A 13,923-nucleotide genomic window follows, 5' to 3' on the forward strand; every position below is an offset into this window, starting at 1 on the left:
AAGAAAGCTATCTAAAAATGTGCGGTTGTTTGAATTGATTTCTTCTGTTGAGAATAGACTTGCATTCATGATCAAATTTTTGTTCTCTGTGGATTTTCGAATCTTGCTTATCTTGTTTTCGAAAAAGATATTAAATTCCTCGGCTACTTCTTTGTCTGTACCCCAACCTGACGGTAACGTTTCCAGCGACCTGATTCCGAGTAATTGATTAAAACAATTGAACTTTTTCTTCAAGTCTAACTTTTTGTTAATGTTTTTTCAAATAACGCTGTTTTCTTTTGTCGAAAAACCGTTTTGCCTTTCTTAATTGACTCCAAGTAATTTTCTCTGTTCTGATACGTTTGGAGCTTCCTGAATTTCTTTTCCATTTTACGACGATTTCTTTTGAGTTCTTGTAACTCATTGTCAAAGAACGGACAGATTCTGATTTTCGAATTTCATCTAATGATTGGCACTGTTTCTCGTTCTGCTATCAGAAAAGCATCTATCAGTAACTCGCAGTTTTCTTCAGGGCAATTCAGCTTCTGATTCAGGGTCAACATTAGATCAAGTTCGTTTTCAAATTATACTTTATCAATTTTATTCCATGATTTTATAAATTGGTGTCTTTGATGTCTAATCAATTCCTTTCCTCGTGACAGATTGAACCCGATCATTTTGTGATCACTGTAGTTCACATTTCTGATTTCGATTGCTAAAATTGCATAGCGCTGACTAGTGACTAAAAGATCAAGAATTTTACCTCCTTGGATGGTTGATTCTTCAATAGGCTGAGTTGGTAATGTTTCATCGAAAAAAGATTCAAGCGCTACACTTTGTGGGAGGTTGAAGTCACCCAAGAAGATAAGATTGCTTTCCATTGACAAAGGCAGGATACGCTCATAAAGAAAAATCAGAGAAAACATTAAAACTACCTGAGGGAGGTCTATACAAAAGACGTAATTTAAGTCTTCCCTCATTCATGCTGAAGAAAGAAGCTTCAAAATCGGGAGTACAACTCCACGATAGGAATATTAAATTTAGCTCTCGTTTAAGAATGACTGCAAGTTCACCGCCTTTTGTGAAGTTCCATGGATAGCTGTAGTGATGAAAATGCGGGGAATTGTCTTGCGCTTGAGTTATTATAAAAATTTCATCAATTTCTCCAGACAACCATGACTCAGTTATGAGGAATAAATCTGTATCGTTATTCAAGACTTGATCCGCAATTTCCACAGTTTTATTTTGCATTGATCTGATATTTAGAAGGGCAAATGTTCTAGTATTATTTAATCACTGAAACGGGCTTTCATCTTGTGGCAGTGACCTCAGCCAATTCGTGGCTTCTTCATTAAGATAAAACCTGCAATGAAGAACAATTTCGGGCAAGAATTCGGTTTTCTCAATGAACTCTGCTGCTGTCTCTGGGAAGACAAGATGATAGCTTCTCAAATTTGATCCTTCTTTTCTGATCTCCCATAGGTGATGTACTTCAGCCCCATTTTTCTGACATCAATTTCTTATGAGATCTTCGGTGCAATTTTTGTTCAGCCTGCCGAGATAGATATGTCTTCTACTCTGCTTCTTATTCACACCCATGAAATTATGCGAGCTTGTTTTTGTTGCAACATATGAATATCTCCTTGAGCAAATCGTTTTCGGCAGGTTAAATTCATTTTCGATCGGGCCTTCCCAATCTTTTGGTTTTGGTTTTGGCGCTATTGTTGCTATCAATTCGCTCTTTGCCAAAAATGTTTGTTGTTGGCAAATGGCTGGATGTTTCTGAGCCGTTGGTAAACAACGGCTTATGATAAGTGCCTTCTGCATTCCTTAAATACGCTGGCATATCTTTCTGTTTCTGAAAAACTACCTGTTTTTTGGTTTGAATTGGTTTACTTGATCGTACAATATGTCCATCTTTTCAGGGATTTTTTCAAGTTTGGCTATATTCAGCTTTATGTCTAATAGTTCAAAAACAAAATCTGCTAGTGATGAAGAATTGCAGTTATAGCAAGACCACAAAAATATTTCCCTTGATTGCTTCTTCTAGTCCAATACATAACTTGTGAGCTGGCTTTTTGCACAGGAAACAGTTCAGAGTTTCAATTTGCTGGGCTCCTTCACCACATAATACACAAGTACTTTGTGGTGCCCACGATAGTAAACTTCCCGATGTCATTGTTTGTATCAGATGTCTGCTGTTTGACTGGTTTATCGTTTACTTAGTGAAATTCGACCCCAACCGGGTATATCGAGATCAGCTTATTTTGTTTTCTTTTTCAACCCTAGCCGAGTAATCAGTACTCTTCTTTCTATTTTGTTCTGTGGGAATTGCCGGTGGTATTTGACCATTCTAATACTCTGAAAAGACTTATTAAACAGCAGGAAATGCCATTTAATAAGTTTATCACAACAATTAGGCTATCTCATGTTTTTCTGTTCTCATAAAGTGCTTTTCCAGTAATTCTGAAAACACATTATTGGAAGAATTTTTCTGAAAGACAGAAAGTCATAGTCTTTGTTGACCGTCTGTTTGATATTGCTGTAAAATTATTTGTGCGGTTTTTAGTTAAATTAATTATTGGGATTGTATTTCATGATGTCCTCCGTTTTTTTCTACCCTTGACGTTTGTCCAGCTTATTGTTTCAAACTTTTCATGTATGGAATTGGCTTTCACATCCTGATTCACTGACATTTTACCTAATTTTGAAAACCCAAGACAACCATGACTCGTCCAGTTGTAAAAACAAAAACTACGATCACCATAACTACCCTCTTCTTCGTAAACTCAGCTTGGTTAATTAAAACCTGCATAAAACCAACTCTTCGAGTCGTAAAAAGAACAGCACTATTATAATCTTCCAGACATGGCCTCTGATAAGACTCAGTTGCGCTCTATGTGGCCTCTGATCGGACTCAAATGCGCTCGGATCCGCCTCTGATCAGATATTTCAGACCGAAGTGACCTATGATCAGACCGAAGTCACCTCTGACCAGACCTCCCAGACCGAATAGGTCAGGACCTCAACCTGGGAAGGTATACACGTCATTTCCGACAATATATTCTGCACCCGTCTTACATATCGAAACCTGGTGTTAAAAAAGGCAATTGCCACTAACCAGTTATGAGAAAACCAAGTTGAGCTGAACGTCATCCGAGTTTCGCTGTCTCTAGCAACAGGTATCAAAGAAAAATTTTTTAATTCTTCAAAGTTTTTAGCATTCTTTCATACCACTTGCTAGAGACAGTGAAACTTGGATAATGTTCAGCTGAACTTGACATTCGCATAACTGGTTAGTGGCAATTGTCTTTTTAACACCAGGTTTCATCTTTTTTAACACCTGGCGGCTGTTTTTCAAGTGAGTGTACCGACAGTTTCTTCAGGTGAGGACTGTTTAAAAATGGTTTGATGTGAGCGTCACAAAACTGAATGTTTCAGTGTACAATTGATTTTAGCCAGTCGCCCAAATCAACAGGAAGACTGTATGCGCCGACAGATTATATAAGTGGTAGGAATGAGGTGATATGGCTATTCCACTGAGGACTGTTTAAAATGGTTTGATGTGAGCCTCACACAATTAAATGTTTCGGTTTATAATTGAATTTAGCCAGTCTCCCAAATCGACCGGAAGACTGTATGCGCCAACTGAGATTACATAAGTGGTACGAATGAGGTGATATGGCTATTCCAGTGGCTGACCTTGCTGAAGAAATTTTAATCCGGGTGTTTAAAATTTTGCCTGAAAAATGTAAAGGAGTTGAATCTCGGCTCTTAGAGCACAACAACGTCTGTTATGCTGCCAGTGATGGTACAACAATTTTCGTGAGATTGTAAGAGACGAAACAATACGGGAGTGACACGCAGTTTTTCTGATAAAATCTGAACCAATGATATGATATTAAGAGAATGCTTTGTCCCCTAATGGTGTTATTAGTGGAAGTGAATGCAGATGCGCTAGAGTTACCATCTTTTTCATCAGTTACAAAGCTGAGCTTATTGTCAATGATGTCTCTATTTTGATCGAGGGCTAATTGTTTAGCCCTGAAGCATTCAAGACTCTACAACCAGACTCTGGAGCGCAATCTTTCAGCTGAAATGACAATAGTGCCATCAATTGCCGTAATGTTAAATGTTGCCACTTGGTCATATAGTCTGTCCGGGCGTTTCTGTTGATCGCGGACACGCTCAGTAAAAAAATTCCTTTTTTATGCAAGCCTGAACGAAAACCCGTTCAATTTCCAATTTTCGAACATTCGTCACCCTCAAAAAGTGCATCAGGGGCCAATTTCAAAATTCTTATTTACAACTCAAAGAATTTGGATTGTTTTGTTTCACTGTCTATTCAAGAGATCTGCTGACACTTCAGCTCACGTCAGTGAGAAGTCAAATTAGAGTAGTGATTTCGATCACGCAAGGTAGAAAAAATTGATTATGTAGCAAGAGTAATTTGTCTTTTTCTGACAAAATCTCAGGCCAGGTATCATTGGTTGGTCAAAAGGATTTAAATAAACGAAATAATTTCACTCTGTAGATATTGTTTTCTCTGATTTCTACACTATTTGTTTTCAAAAACGCGATTTTGATTTTATGCAAGTATTGGTTAAATGTGAGTAGCCTACTTCCGTACGTGCTCTTTTGATTTTAGCACCTCTTGCTTGTTTTTTTCTTGCGGACTTGTTGCTTAGTCTCAAGATCAAGATCATGCTGGCAGCCTAGTTTGGCGTAATTTTAGGCGCCATTTTTTATCTTACGTTTTAGTGACTGAGATACCGTCAATGTCCGGTTTGTTTACTGATCTCAATAAATCTTGCCTTTATATGCAGCTTTTTCCTTTTTCAGCTATTAGAACTAATAATAGGTGTTTTATAACTTCTAAAGCTTTGCAAATTGCTATAATGTCTTGGCACATAATTATGAGTTTCTCTTACTTTGCTGCTACTGATTTTCAAAGATTTATGATTTTTTGCCATTTATTTTTAGTTTTTGCCGTTTTGATTCGTGTCAATTTGTCACAGGGTTTTTGTTTCCTGTTCTCATGTTTTTGGATTCACATGTGCTTTCGCAATAATTCTGAAAACACATTCTTGGAAAAAATTTTCTGAAATCTTTTGGGAATTTTTTGCACAGAAAGTCATGGGCTTTGTTGACCGTCTGTTTGATGTTGCTGTAAAATTGTTTGTCCGGTTTTATTTAATTATTTGGATTGTATTTCATGATGTCCTCCGTTTACTTCTACCCTTGCAGTTTGTCCAACTTATTGTTTCGAACTTTTTACGTATGGTATTGGCTTTTACATACTGCTTCACTGACATTCTACCTAATTTAAAAATCCAAGATGACCATCATTCCTCCTCCAGTCGTAAAAACAAAAACGACGATCACCATAACTACCCTCTCCTTCGTAAACTCACCTTGGTTAGTTAAAAATTGCATAAAACCAGTACTGTTCGAGTCGTAAAAAGAACAGCACTGTTATAATTGCTAAAAACTTTGAGCAATTAATAATGTATTCTTTGATACCTCTTGCTAGAGACAGCGAAACCCGGATGACGTTCAGCTCAACTTGACATTCGCATAACTGGTTAGTGGCAATTATCTATTTTAACACCAGGTTTCGTTACGTACGACGGTTGCAGAATATATTGTCAGAAATGACTTGTATACCTTCCCAGGTTTAGGTCAAGACCCTTTCGGTCTGGTCAGAGGTAATTTCGGTCTGCTCATACACGTCGAGCGCACTTGAGTCTGATCAGAGGCCGTATTGTCGGTCCTTTTTTTTAAAATGCATAGCAAACTAATTATTCAGACATTTCTCATAAGTAACTGTCAAACTTCATCTATAGTGCAGGCGAACTTAAGCAATGGCATGGCCAAATGTCAATTTAAAAATTTCTGCAAATCTTTCATTTCACAAAAATACTTTCAATTTGAATTGACTTCATTGAATTTTCTGCTGGAGACATCGTTTTTTTAAATGGATTTATTACAACGATAATTAAGTCTCGTTCGTGTTTAAGCATAATATCTGATCAGAGGTCAGCTTGCTCTGAAAGGTCTGATCATATTCTGTTTGTAGTTTGGACAATGGTCTTGAATTTGAGTCTGGACCATCGTCTGGGTACCGTCTGATCAGAAGTCATCTTGGTCTGGAGAGTCTGATCAGCGATAATTTTGCCTGGAAAGTCTGATCAAAGGTCATTTTGGTCTCTAAAGTCTGGTCAGAGGTCATTTCAGTCTGGATAGTCTGGACCTCAACCTGGGTTATATCTGTTGCAGATAGACTCTTACAATTATTATCAGCGTTTTTGAGCTGATTAGCTACCAGGGGAGTTGCTGATTGGCTCATTTGGCATATTTGTTTTTGATTCCGGTTTTATGACACCGGAACAGTGAGCTGCTGCTCTTATGAAACGAAAACAGGTGAGATTTTAATTGTCAATTTCAATAATAGAGAAATCCTAAAGCCCTTTGCTATTTACAGAGCGAAGTTTACGCTAATCATTGCCAACTTCATATTGAATGGAATTTCGGCAAGAATCAAATATCGAAATAATCTACATTACTAAAGCTAGCTGAGATTGATACGAAAATAACTGAGGGTATGAATGATAAAAGACCACAACAATTGTAAATAAAAGATAAACTCACTGGCTTTTCAGCACCTTTTAGGTATTATCGGACTGAATGAGGCAGTTGAATTATGTGGTTAATTATATACATCAATATATCACAGAGAAGTAACTTAAATGGTTACTTTTCATTTGACTCGACATTTAACACGAATTAGTGACAAGGAATAGATGTCAAAATTAAAAGTCGATATATTTTGCGACATCAACCTCTTCAATGCTCGAATGATAACGTCAGATATGCTTATGTGACGAGGAAATATTTATACGATCCATTTCTCGTTTAATTGTGCTGAAATCTTAGAGATTTAATCTTAGCGGACGCAGAAGGAACAGCAGCTCCTACGCGCGCCCAACATATCAAGTTCCAATCGTCGATAAAAAGCAAGTCCGACAATTACATTACAACATTAACAGCAGATTAGTATTCCCAAAATTTTATCAATTGCGTATTAGTTCCCTAGTCCAGAAGACAGATCAAAATGACGTAAGAAATGTTTGGTTGAAAAACGTAGGAAATCGTACGCATTCTGCAAACGTAAGAAAACGGCAATTACCATGTCGAAATTCCCTCCCACAGAAATTAACCCACAGAAAACAATTATGAGAGGTAATCGGGGAAATGGGAGGAGACTTCTTAGAATTTACCCGCCTAAATATTCACCCCCAAAACTATGTAAGAGTGGGGGAGTACTGTGGGAGAGGGGACTTTCTAGAATTCACCCCAAACCTCAATCCGAAACTGTGGTATAGGTATGAAACGATGCGGTCCAAGACCCAAGACAGTTATGGGCCAGACAAACTTTTGGGTCGTGAACAGGATGATGTTTGGAGTAAATTCCATATAGTATTGGCCGGACCGAACAGACCGATAGATTAAAGGTTTTTTAAGGTAATCCTCCGTCAACAGGTTTCAGCATTAAAAACATTGCTCTCCAATCTATTGGCTATATTGTCTCATCTTGAGCTTAAATAATGATTTTTCTTAACCAAGTGGGATTTGAACAGCGGGGTTAAACTGTTTTTATAAATTTTATTTTTGCTGGTAAAGAAGACAAAATTCATCGTTTAAACCAGTCAGTCATTCATTTGACAAAAGTGCTCGCGTGTTTTTTACCCATAATGTATGCAAGAAAAGGAAAACCAAAGAAAATTCAAAGAAAATTTTTAAAGTCAGTTCTAACACGATTGGAGAAGCTTTTCCGACAACCATTTAGCTATGTTATGAATTGGATTTTAGTTTTAATGGTTTCAATTAAAGACGCAATTCGCTCATACCGCCGATTTCCTACGCTTTAAACCAAACATACCGATGATTTCTCACGCTGTAAAACCGAACATACCGAAAAAAATCGTCGTTTTGCTCTACCTTAAACCCAACAGTGCGGATGTTCTTACGTTTAAAAACCACCATTTCTGGACTACGGTTATAGAATTAATTGTTCAGTTTCGGTAGAACTTGTTTTCCAGTCTGTATGCCTTCATTGCCAAATAGCTCAGGGTCTGTAAGCTGGGAGAAGGGGATCATTATCAGTTTCGGATTCATTGTCCTCGTCCTCGCTGTCATAACCTAAAGAGGGAAAACGAGTCAGTCCTGTCTGTTGCCAATTAGAGGTGCAAATTTAACATGAACATCAAAACCAAGAACCAGAATTATATAGACAAATCGAAGGTAAACAGTTAACTTATATCAAATTATGCCTTTTAACTCAGAATGATGTTCACTAGAAAAGCATAACTTCAAGCAACCCGGAAATAAACTATCCCATTTGCTTATAGAAAATAGACTATATTTACAGACAATAGGCCGAAAGACTGTTTAGTTTAAAATAGACCACAACAACCAGAAAAAAAAATAAAAACATAGATTCTGATTGCAAATTCTATCCTTAATTTGAACTAAAATTTAAGATTTTTACAGCAATGTAGCACATAATTCAAGCTATATAGCTTTTACTATGAGTTCAAAATCTCAATTTAGATTTAATAAGTGAGCGCAGAAGTCATTTAAATGATTGAGGTAAATGTATGCTCAAAAGGTATATCACAAGATTGATCTAAAAACCCAAACAGAAATCAGTAACAAATGTCACTCACAATTTCAGCTACAGAAAATTCAATTGAAAAAACGACCTGTGATTTCTTACCACGTGATTAAATTCAGTGTTCCAAAATCGAGGAGACTGACTAATAAAACATGATTAGTAGAATACCAGAAACGACTAGAGTTGTAAAATAATATCTCCCTATCTCACCTTACCCATATCAAGAATATGAAAAAAATATATCGAAAAGAATTGATTGCTTAAAAGAATTAATTGAAAGAAATATCGAAAATAAGAAACAATGAAACACCTAAACATAGCCGGCAGAATGCCGGAAGACAGTCGCCGTTGACGCGCTTGCTGCGCATTTGGATTGAAACAGAAAAAAAGACAAATTGACCGAATTGTTGTTTTTTTTGCAGTGTCAAAAAGTCTTCTAATTTGGCGTGCAGTTTCAGTTAGGTTCTTAAATTATACTTAATTCAGCTTCTAAACTGAAGGCTATTAAGTTATTTGGGAAGGGTATGTCAGCTAGCAAAGACTCTAACGAATTTTGATAACCTTAACCTAAATCTCAATGACTCAGTAACCGGGCTTTATCGGTTTATCCAGTCTCTTTTGATTTCGATCTTTTGACTTTGACAGTATTCACCATATTGCGTAATTCAATACGTAAAAGAATTTAAAATCAATTAATGGCCGCTGAGAGGGCTTGAGGTCTCGATAGAGGCATGGGAGTGCGTGAGTGGGGGCGGGGGGGGGGGAGGTATGCGGGGATATAGTTAGGTTTGGAAGTAACTGGGTGGTCTGTTAATAGGGTAGAGGGAGTTATACGGGAAAAAGACTTTTCAAATTAACCTTTTGACCTCGAAATTTTGCTGCGGTTCCTAATTGCTATACATTAGATACATAATTTCAATACGTTTAAGTCCGATGTTCTAAAAAAGTCATTGTTTTAAAACAGAGGTCGATGTTCGAAGACAAAACGCAAAAGTTTGAACGCACGCCCTCAGGGAACACACGCCCTCTAAGATATCTTAACCACTAAGCCACTACGGACTTGTTACTCAACCGCTAACAATCACTTGTATATTAGCAACAAATTTCATTTCAGCATGAAAGCAATGAAAATCACTCAAAGTGAAATGAAGCCTAAAAAATCACTCGAGAAGTCATAGAAATCTCTAGAACATGCGCAGAAGTGGTCAAGCGAAAATTTTGCATATATAAAAAAGACTAACACGTTTACAATAACTGCTTCAAACTTCGAAGCAATAAAATCACCAACTGTTATTTGAAAATTTTTAATTGTTATTGTAAGGGCTAAATGTAGAGTGTAATTGTTTTATGACACATGAAGAAAAATCTCCAAGAATGGAGCTCTGTCAAAATTAATGTTCGAGATGGAAAAGTTTAAATTTAACAGTAATTAAACTGGAAATGAAGAATTCAAAAGATCGCAAAATCATCGATGGAGACAACGAATAAAAAATAGGGTGAAAATTCGAGGGTATTATTTAGGAAAAGTTTTACAAAGAAATTTTTATAGTTATTTTGATTGAATTTTGTCATACACAAACCCGTTTCTTAGTGTTTCTTAATCAGAGGATAGAAGGATTAGTGTGATTAGTAAACATTAGACCTGGTACCTGAAACTAAGTAGAACAAAATTCAAACACCTGGCATCTAAACAGGGCTTTATGGGTTTATGTAGCCTTTACTTCCGAATTCGTTTTTTTATACTGACTTGTTCATTTTAAACTGCGTTACAGAGCAACTGCTGTTAAAAAGAAATTTGAGCAAATTGAGCAATAATTAGCATTTAGATTTTTGAAAAATCTGTGAACTAAGGTAAAACAAAACAAAGTTTTGATTGGAGAAGTAAAAAAAACAAAAAAAAACATAGCGACAAGTCTTGAACTATAGTTCGAAAAATTATCATTGACTGAACAAAATTCTAGACTTAGAATGAACTAGAATTTGATTCTGAAAAGTATTTGAATAGAAAATCGATCAACCAAGTTAAAAACAGAAGTAAAACTGCTGCTCGTGAGAAAAAAAACAATCGTGAGAAAAAAGACAACAATCGGGAAAGTAAACATTTGTTTACATAATTTTCTCAATGCTATGAAATTAGTAAAAAAATTTACGCTGCAAAACCACTCGTCCTGTTTCCGCGTTATCAAAATCCTGATGTGTGATCAGACCTTAAAAAAGAAAGCACCGCAATAATAACCGGCTGAAAAGAGGAGGGCGACTAATAAAAATGGACTATGGACGGCGCTTTATTAATGCTTAGATCACTGAAGACAAAATAAATAAAGCGCTTTTGCGAACTTTTAATTTTATTTTTGGTAGTAACTGCAAACAATTAAGTTTAGCAGCCTAAAATTCTAATTGACAGCGAGCCAAAAGCAAAAAGTGAAGCGTGCTCTATTTTTGCCTGCTTCAGCGCATGTGAGGTGAGGTGGGGGAGAGGAGTTGCATCGAGTGTTGCCAGCTCTATCAGGTACCCAACGACGTCTTCATTCGGCGAAATTTTGATGAATTCTATTAGCAATTACCGCCACTTTAACTAGCTGCCCAAAATTTTGAAAGACTCAACACAATGTCTTCAAACATTAGGTCTTAATGCCCGTGCTTTGTTGGATTATCCCATTTTTTTTTCGTTTCACTTTTTGACCGTGAACGTTTTTACGTAAATCTGATTAATCAATTCTAAATTACATTCGGTTGAAACAGAGAGGTAAGCGAGAAGTCAAATGTGAAAGTGGTGACTTATGTTAAACGAATTTAAAGCAATTATTAGGACAAGTCCTTAAATTCAATTAAAAAATTGACTGAAAAATAAACCACTGTGCCTGACAGCCAGACCAACTGAAAAATGCCAACCAAAGTCTCACAACTTTAGAGATAAACAAAAAGCTCAACAATTCTTAAGCCAATATACTGAAAGCTAAAAAATATCAACTTAAATATAACCATAAACCAACGCACAGGTTTTGAAAAGAGTTTACTAACGCTTGAAAACAGAAAAACTCGAAAACTACATATTTTAAACTGTAGCACATCTTCGATCCCTATAGTTTAACTGGTCCTTAAATATCCATAACCTCCAAAAATAACCATGAAAAAAATTGAAAATTGCCTTTTTTTAATAGTAGCTAAAATTCGTGATACTAACTTCACTAGTAACAATTTCTGTTTCTCTAGAAACCATCCAGTAACAAAATTTAGAGCTCCCAAGTTTCATTGGCCCCTCAAGGACGAAATATTCAAAAAGGGACATATTTTCAACGAAAAATGAAAACTATTTCTTTTCAAAAAAGCTGGTATAGTGTGTAATATTTACATCCTCAGAAGCACTTCGTTTCTCCAAATTATCAAGTTACCCATGTTAAAGTCCCGGGGTGTTAGGTGTGTGTGTGTGGGTGGGGGGGGGGTTAAGTTTGGGGAGGAGGGTTGATTTAGATAGGTTGGCGGGACTTATATTTACATCAAAAATACTCGAAATGACCTTATAGCTTGATTATTACTAGTAATTCTTAATGGTACACTACAAAAATCAATCTTCGAAAAAAGTCAAATTTCAGTTCATGACTTCAAATAAAACATAGCCGGCAGAATTCCGGAAACGACTCAAAGAGTCGTACAACAAAAGCTCTTATCTAAGCCAATCTATTTCAAAAATATAAAAAAGAAACACAAAAGCAATATAAAGTGAGAAAAAAATTATTTTATAGTGAGAAATGTGGGTAGGTAGGTGGGAGAGGGTAGCTGGGGTGGGGGTAGTTGATGGGGCGGGGGGATGGGGTTTGTTTGTGAGGATGGAGTGGGATTTTTTATATTGCAAGGGCACATAAAGCAAAAGAAGAATCTTTCGCCAAATAAGAATATTAAATTGCTCAAACAACAATAAAAAAAGTAATAGTAGGCTAGAAAAATTAGCTAAGATTATAGAGAAAAAACCTGCAAAAAATAAAGATTACACGAAAATTCTGGCTTGGGTCTGATGTCATTTTGTGAACAAAAAATTTATTTATACAAACAAAACATTGCGCTTTTGGTATCTCAGAACTCTTTAAGTAAAAGGCGTCTTTTCAAATCCCATTGAAGGCCGTAAAACAAAGTAAGAGAAAATTGGCTAAAATTTGGCTAAACGAAAATCTTCAAACCCCTAGCCAAACACGCCAGCCAAAACACAGAATATTACAATCGAACCTCTTGACCACAAAAAAATTAAACCCCCTTTGGAAAGTCCTACGTGAACAATTCTAATTCGTTTACAGAATCTTTTTGCAGACCTCAATTTCTCGCTCTTTCCAAACAGCGGTGTGAACAAAACCATCCCCTTCAACAACACTTTTCAATTTTATTGAGCACCTAAACCACTCCAAAAACTTTGTTTTAACGTTCAATCCAATAAAATTGGTTAAAAAGACACGCCTCCAATACTCCTCTTCGAATCGTAAAAATAGATCACCATTACTCAACATAACCAATGTGCAAATTGCTCTCAAACGACCGGCCAGCGGTTGGTTTCGCCAGTAGCTAGCCACGGTTAGGGCTTGCTTTAGCTTAATTAAAGAGGCTCGACGTGAGCGCAGCGGGGCCGGCAAGAGTGGGGTAAGTAGCACAAGTGGGAGGGAGTTTTTGGCTACATGGGGTCCTTACGGCCTGAACGATGAACAAGAGTGGGTATTGGGGGTGAAGCGAGAGAGGGGGCTGATGTGTGTGGGGAGGGGAGGGGTTTTAAGAACTTTAAGACCGCCTTTCACTCATACTATAAGAATAAGTCTCCGCTGTTACTGTGAATCGCATACTTGGAGACTAGTGAGCTGGAAGGATCTAAGAGCACTTAATGCCCGCTGGGCGCAACATGTTTATCCTGTTTTGGAGGACAAAGAGTCAAATGGGTTAGACTAAAAATCGTTGAAGCAAAAACTCTCAAAAACGACCAACAGGACTAAAAAATTGCTACAAAATTCGTTTGAGAGCAATTAACAATAACAAGAAAAATAACATGAGAAAAGCGAGAACTGATATCTGGAAAAATGACTGATAAAAATTCTTCGCAAATTGCGACTTCGAAACAACTCTTGGAACAAAAATCTGTAACAAAGATAGTCATCAATTAATAAATGACTACACGTACTCGAAAGAACAACAAACTGTACATACAGAGGAAACCTAGGAAACGGAAAGGCAAAAAAATGTCATACAAATTCACTGGAAGAAAATCAAATATGACCTCCCACACTTCTTCT

General features: G+C 36.7%; 3 protein-coding genes across 3 annotated transcripts in view; 1 reads left to right on the plus strand and 2 right to left on the minus strand.

Annotated features, from left to right (window-relative positions):
• Nucleotides 1-2,399, minus strand: part of LOC142344794 (inactive selenide, water dikinase-like protein) — a 148,560-nt gene extending 146,161 nt beyond the window's left edge. The window contains exon 1 of the mRNA XM_075396738.1: nt 2,373-2,399. The gene's annotated coding sequence lies outside the window, so the exon portion shown is untranslated. The remainder of the gene's footprint in view (nt 1-2,372) is intronic.
• LOC142344796 (sphingosine-1-phosphate phosphatase 2-like) overlaps nt 1-13,923 on the plus strand; it is a 425,673-nt gene that overhangs the window by 133,705 nt on the left and 278,045 nt on the right. The gene's annotated exons all lie outside the window — the stretch shown is intronic.
• LOC142344795 (putative lysosomal cobalamin transporter) overlaps nt 7,969-13,923 on the minus strand; it is a 358,318-nt gene continuing 352,363 nt past the window's right edge. The window contains exon 15 of the mRNA XM_075396741.1: nt 7,969-8,181. Coding sequence (XP_075252856.1) covers nt 8,108-8,181 — 74 coding nt within the window. The 3' untranslated portion in view covers nt 7,969-8,107. The remainder of the gene's footprint in view (nt 8,182-13,923) is intronic.

The sequence above is a fragment of the Convolutriloba macropyga genome, chromosome 8 (assembly GCF_964194025.1).
Source record: "Convolutriloba macropyga chromosome 8, txConMacr16.3, whole genome shotgun sequence".
NCBI classification, from domain to species: domain Eukaryota; kingdom Metazoa; phylum Xenacoelomorpha; order Acoela; family Convolutidae; genus Convolutriloba; species Convolutriloba macropyga.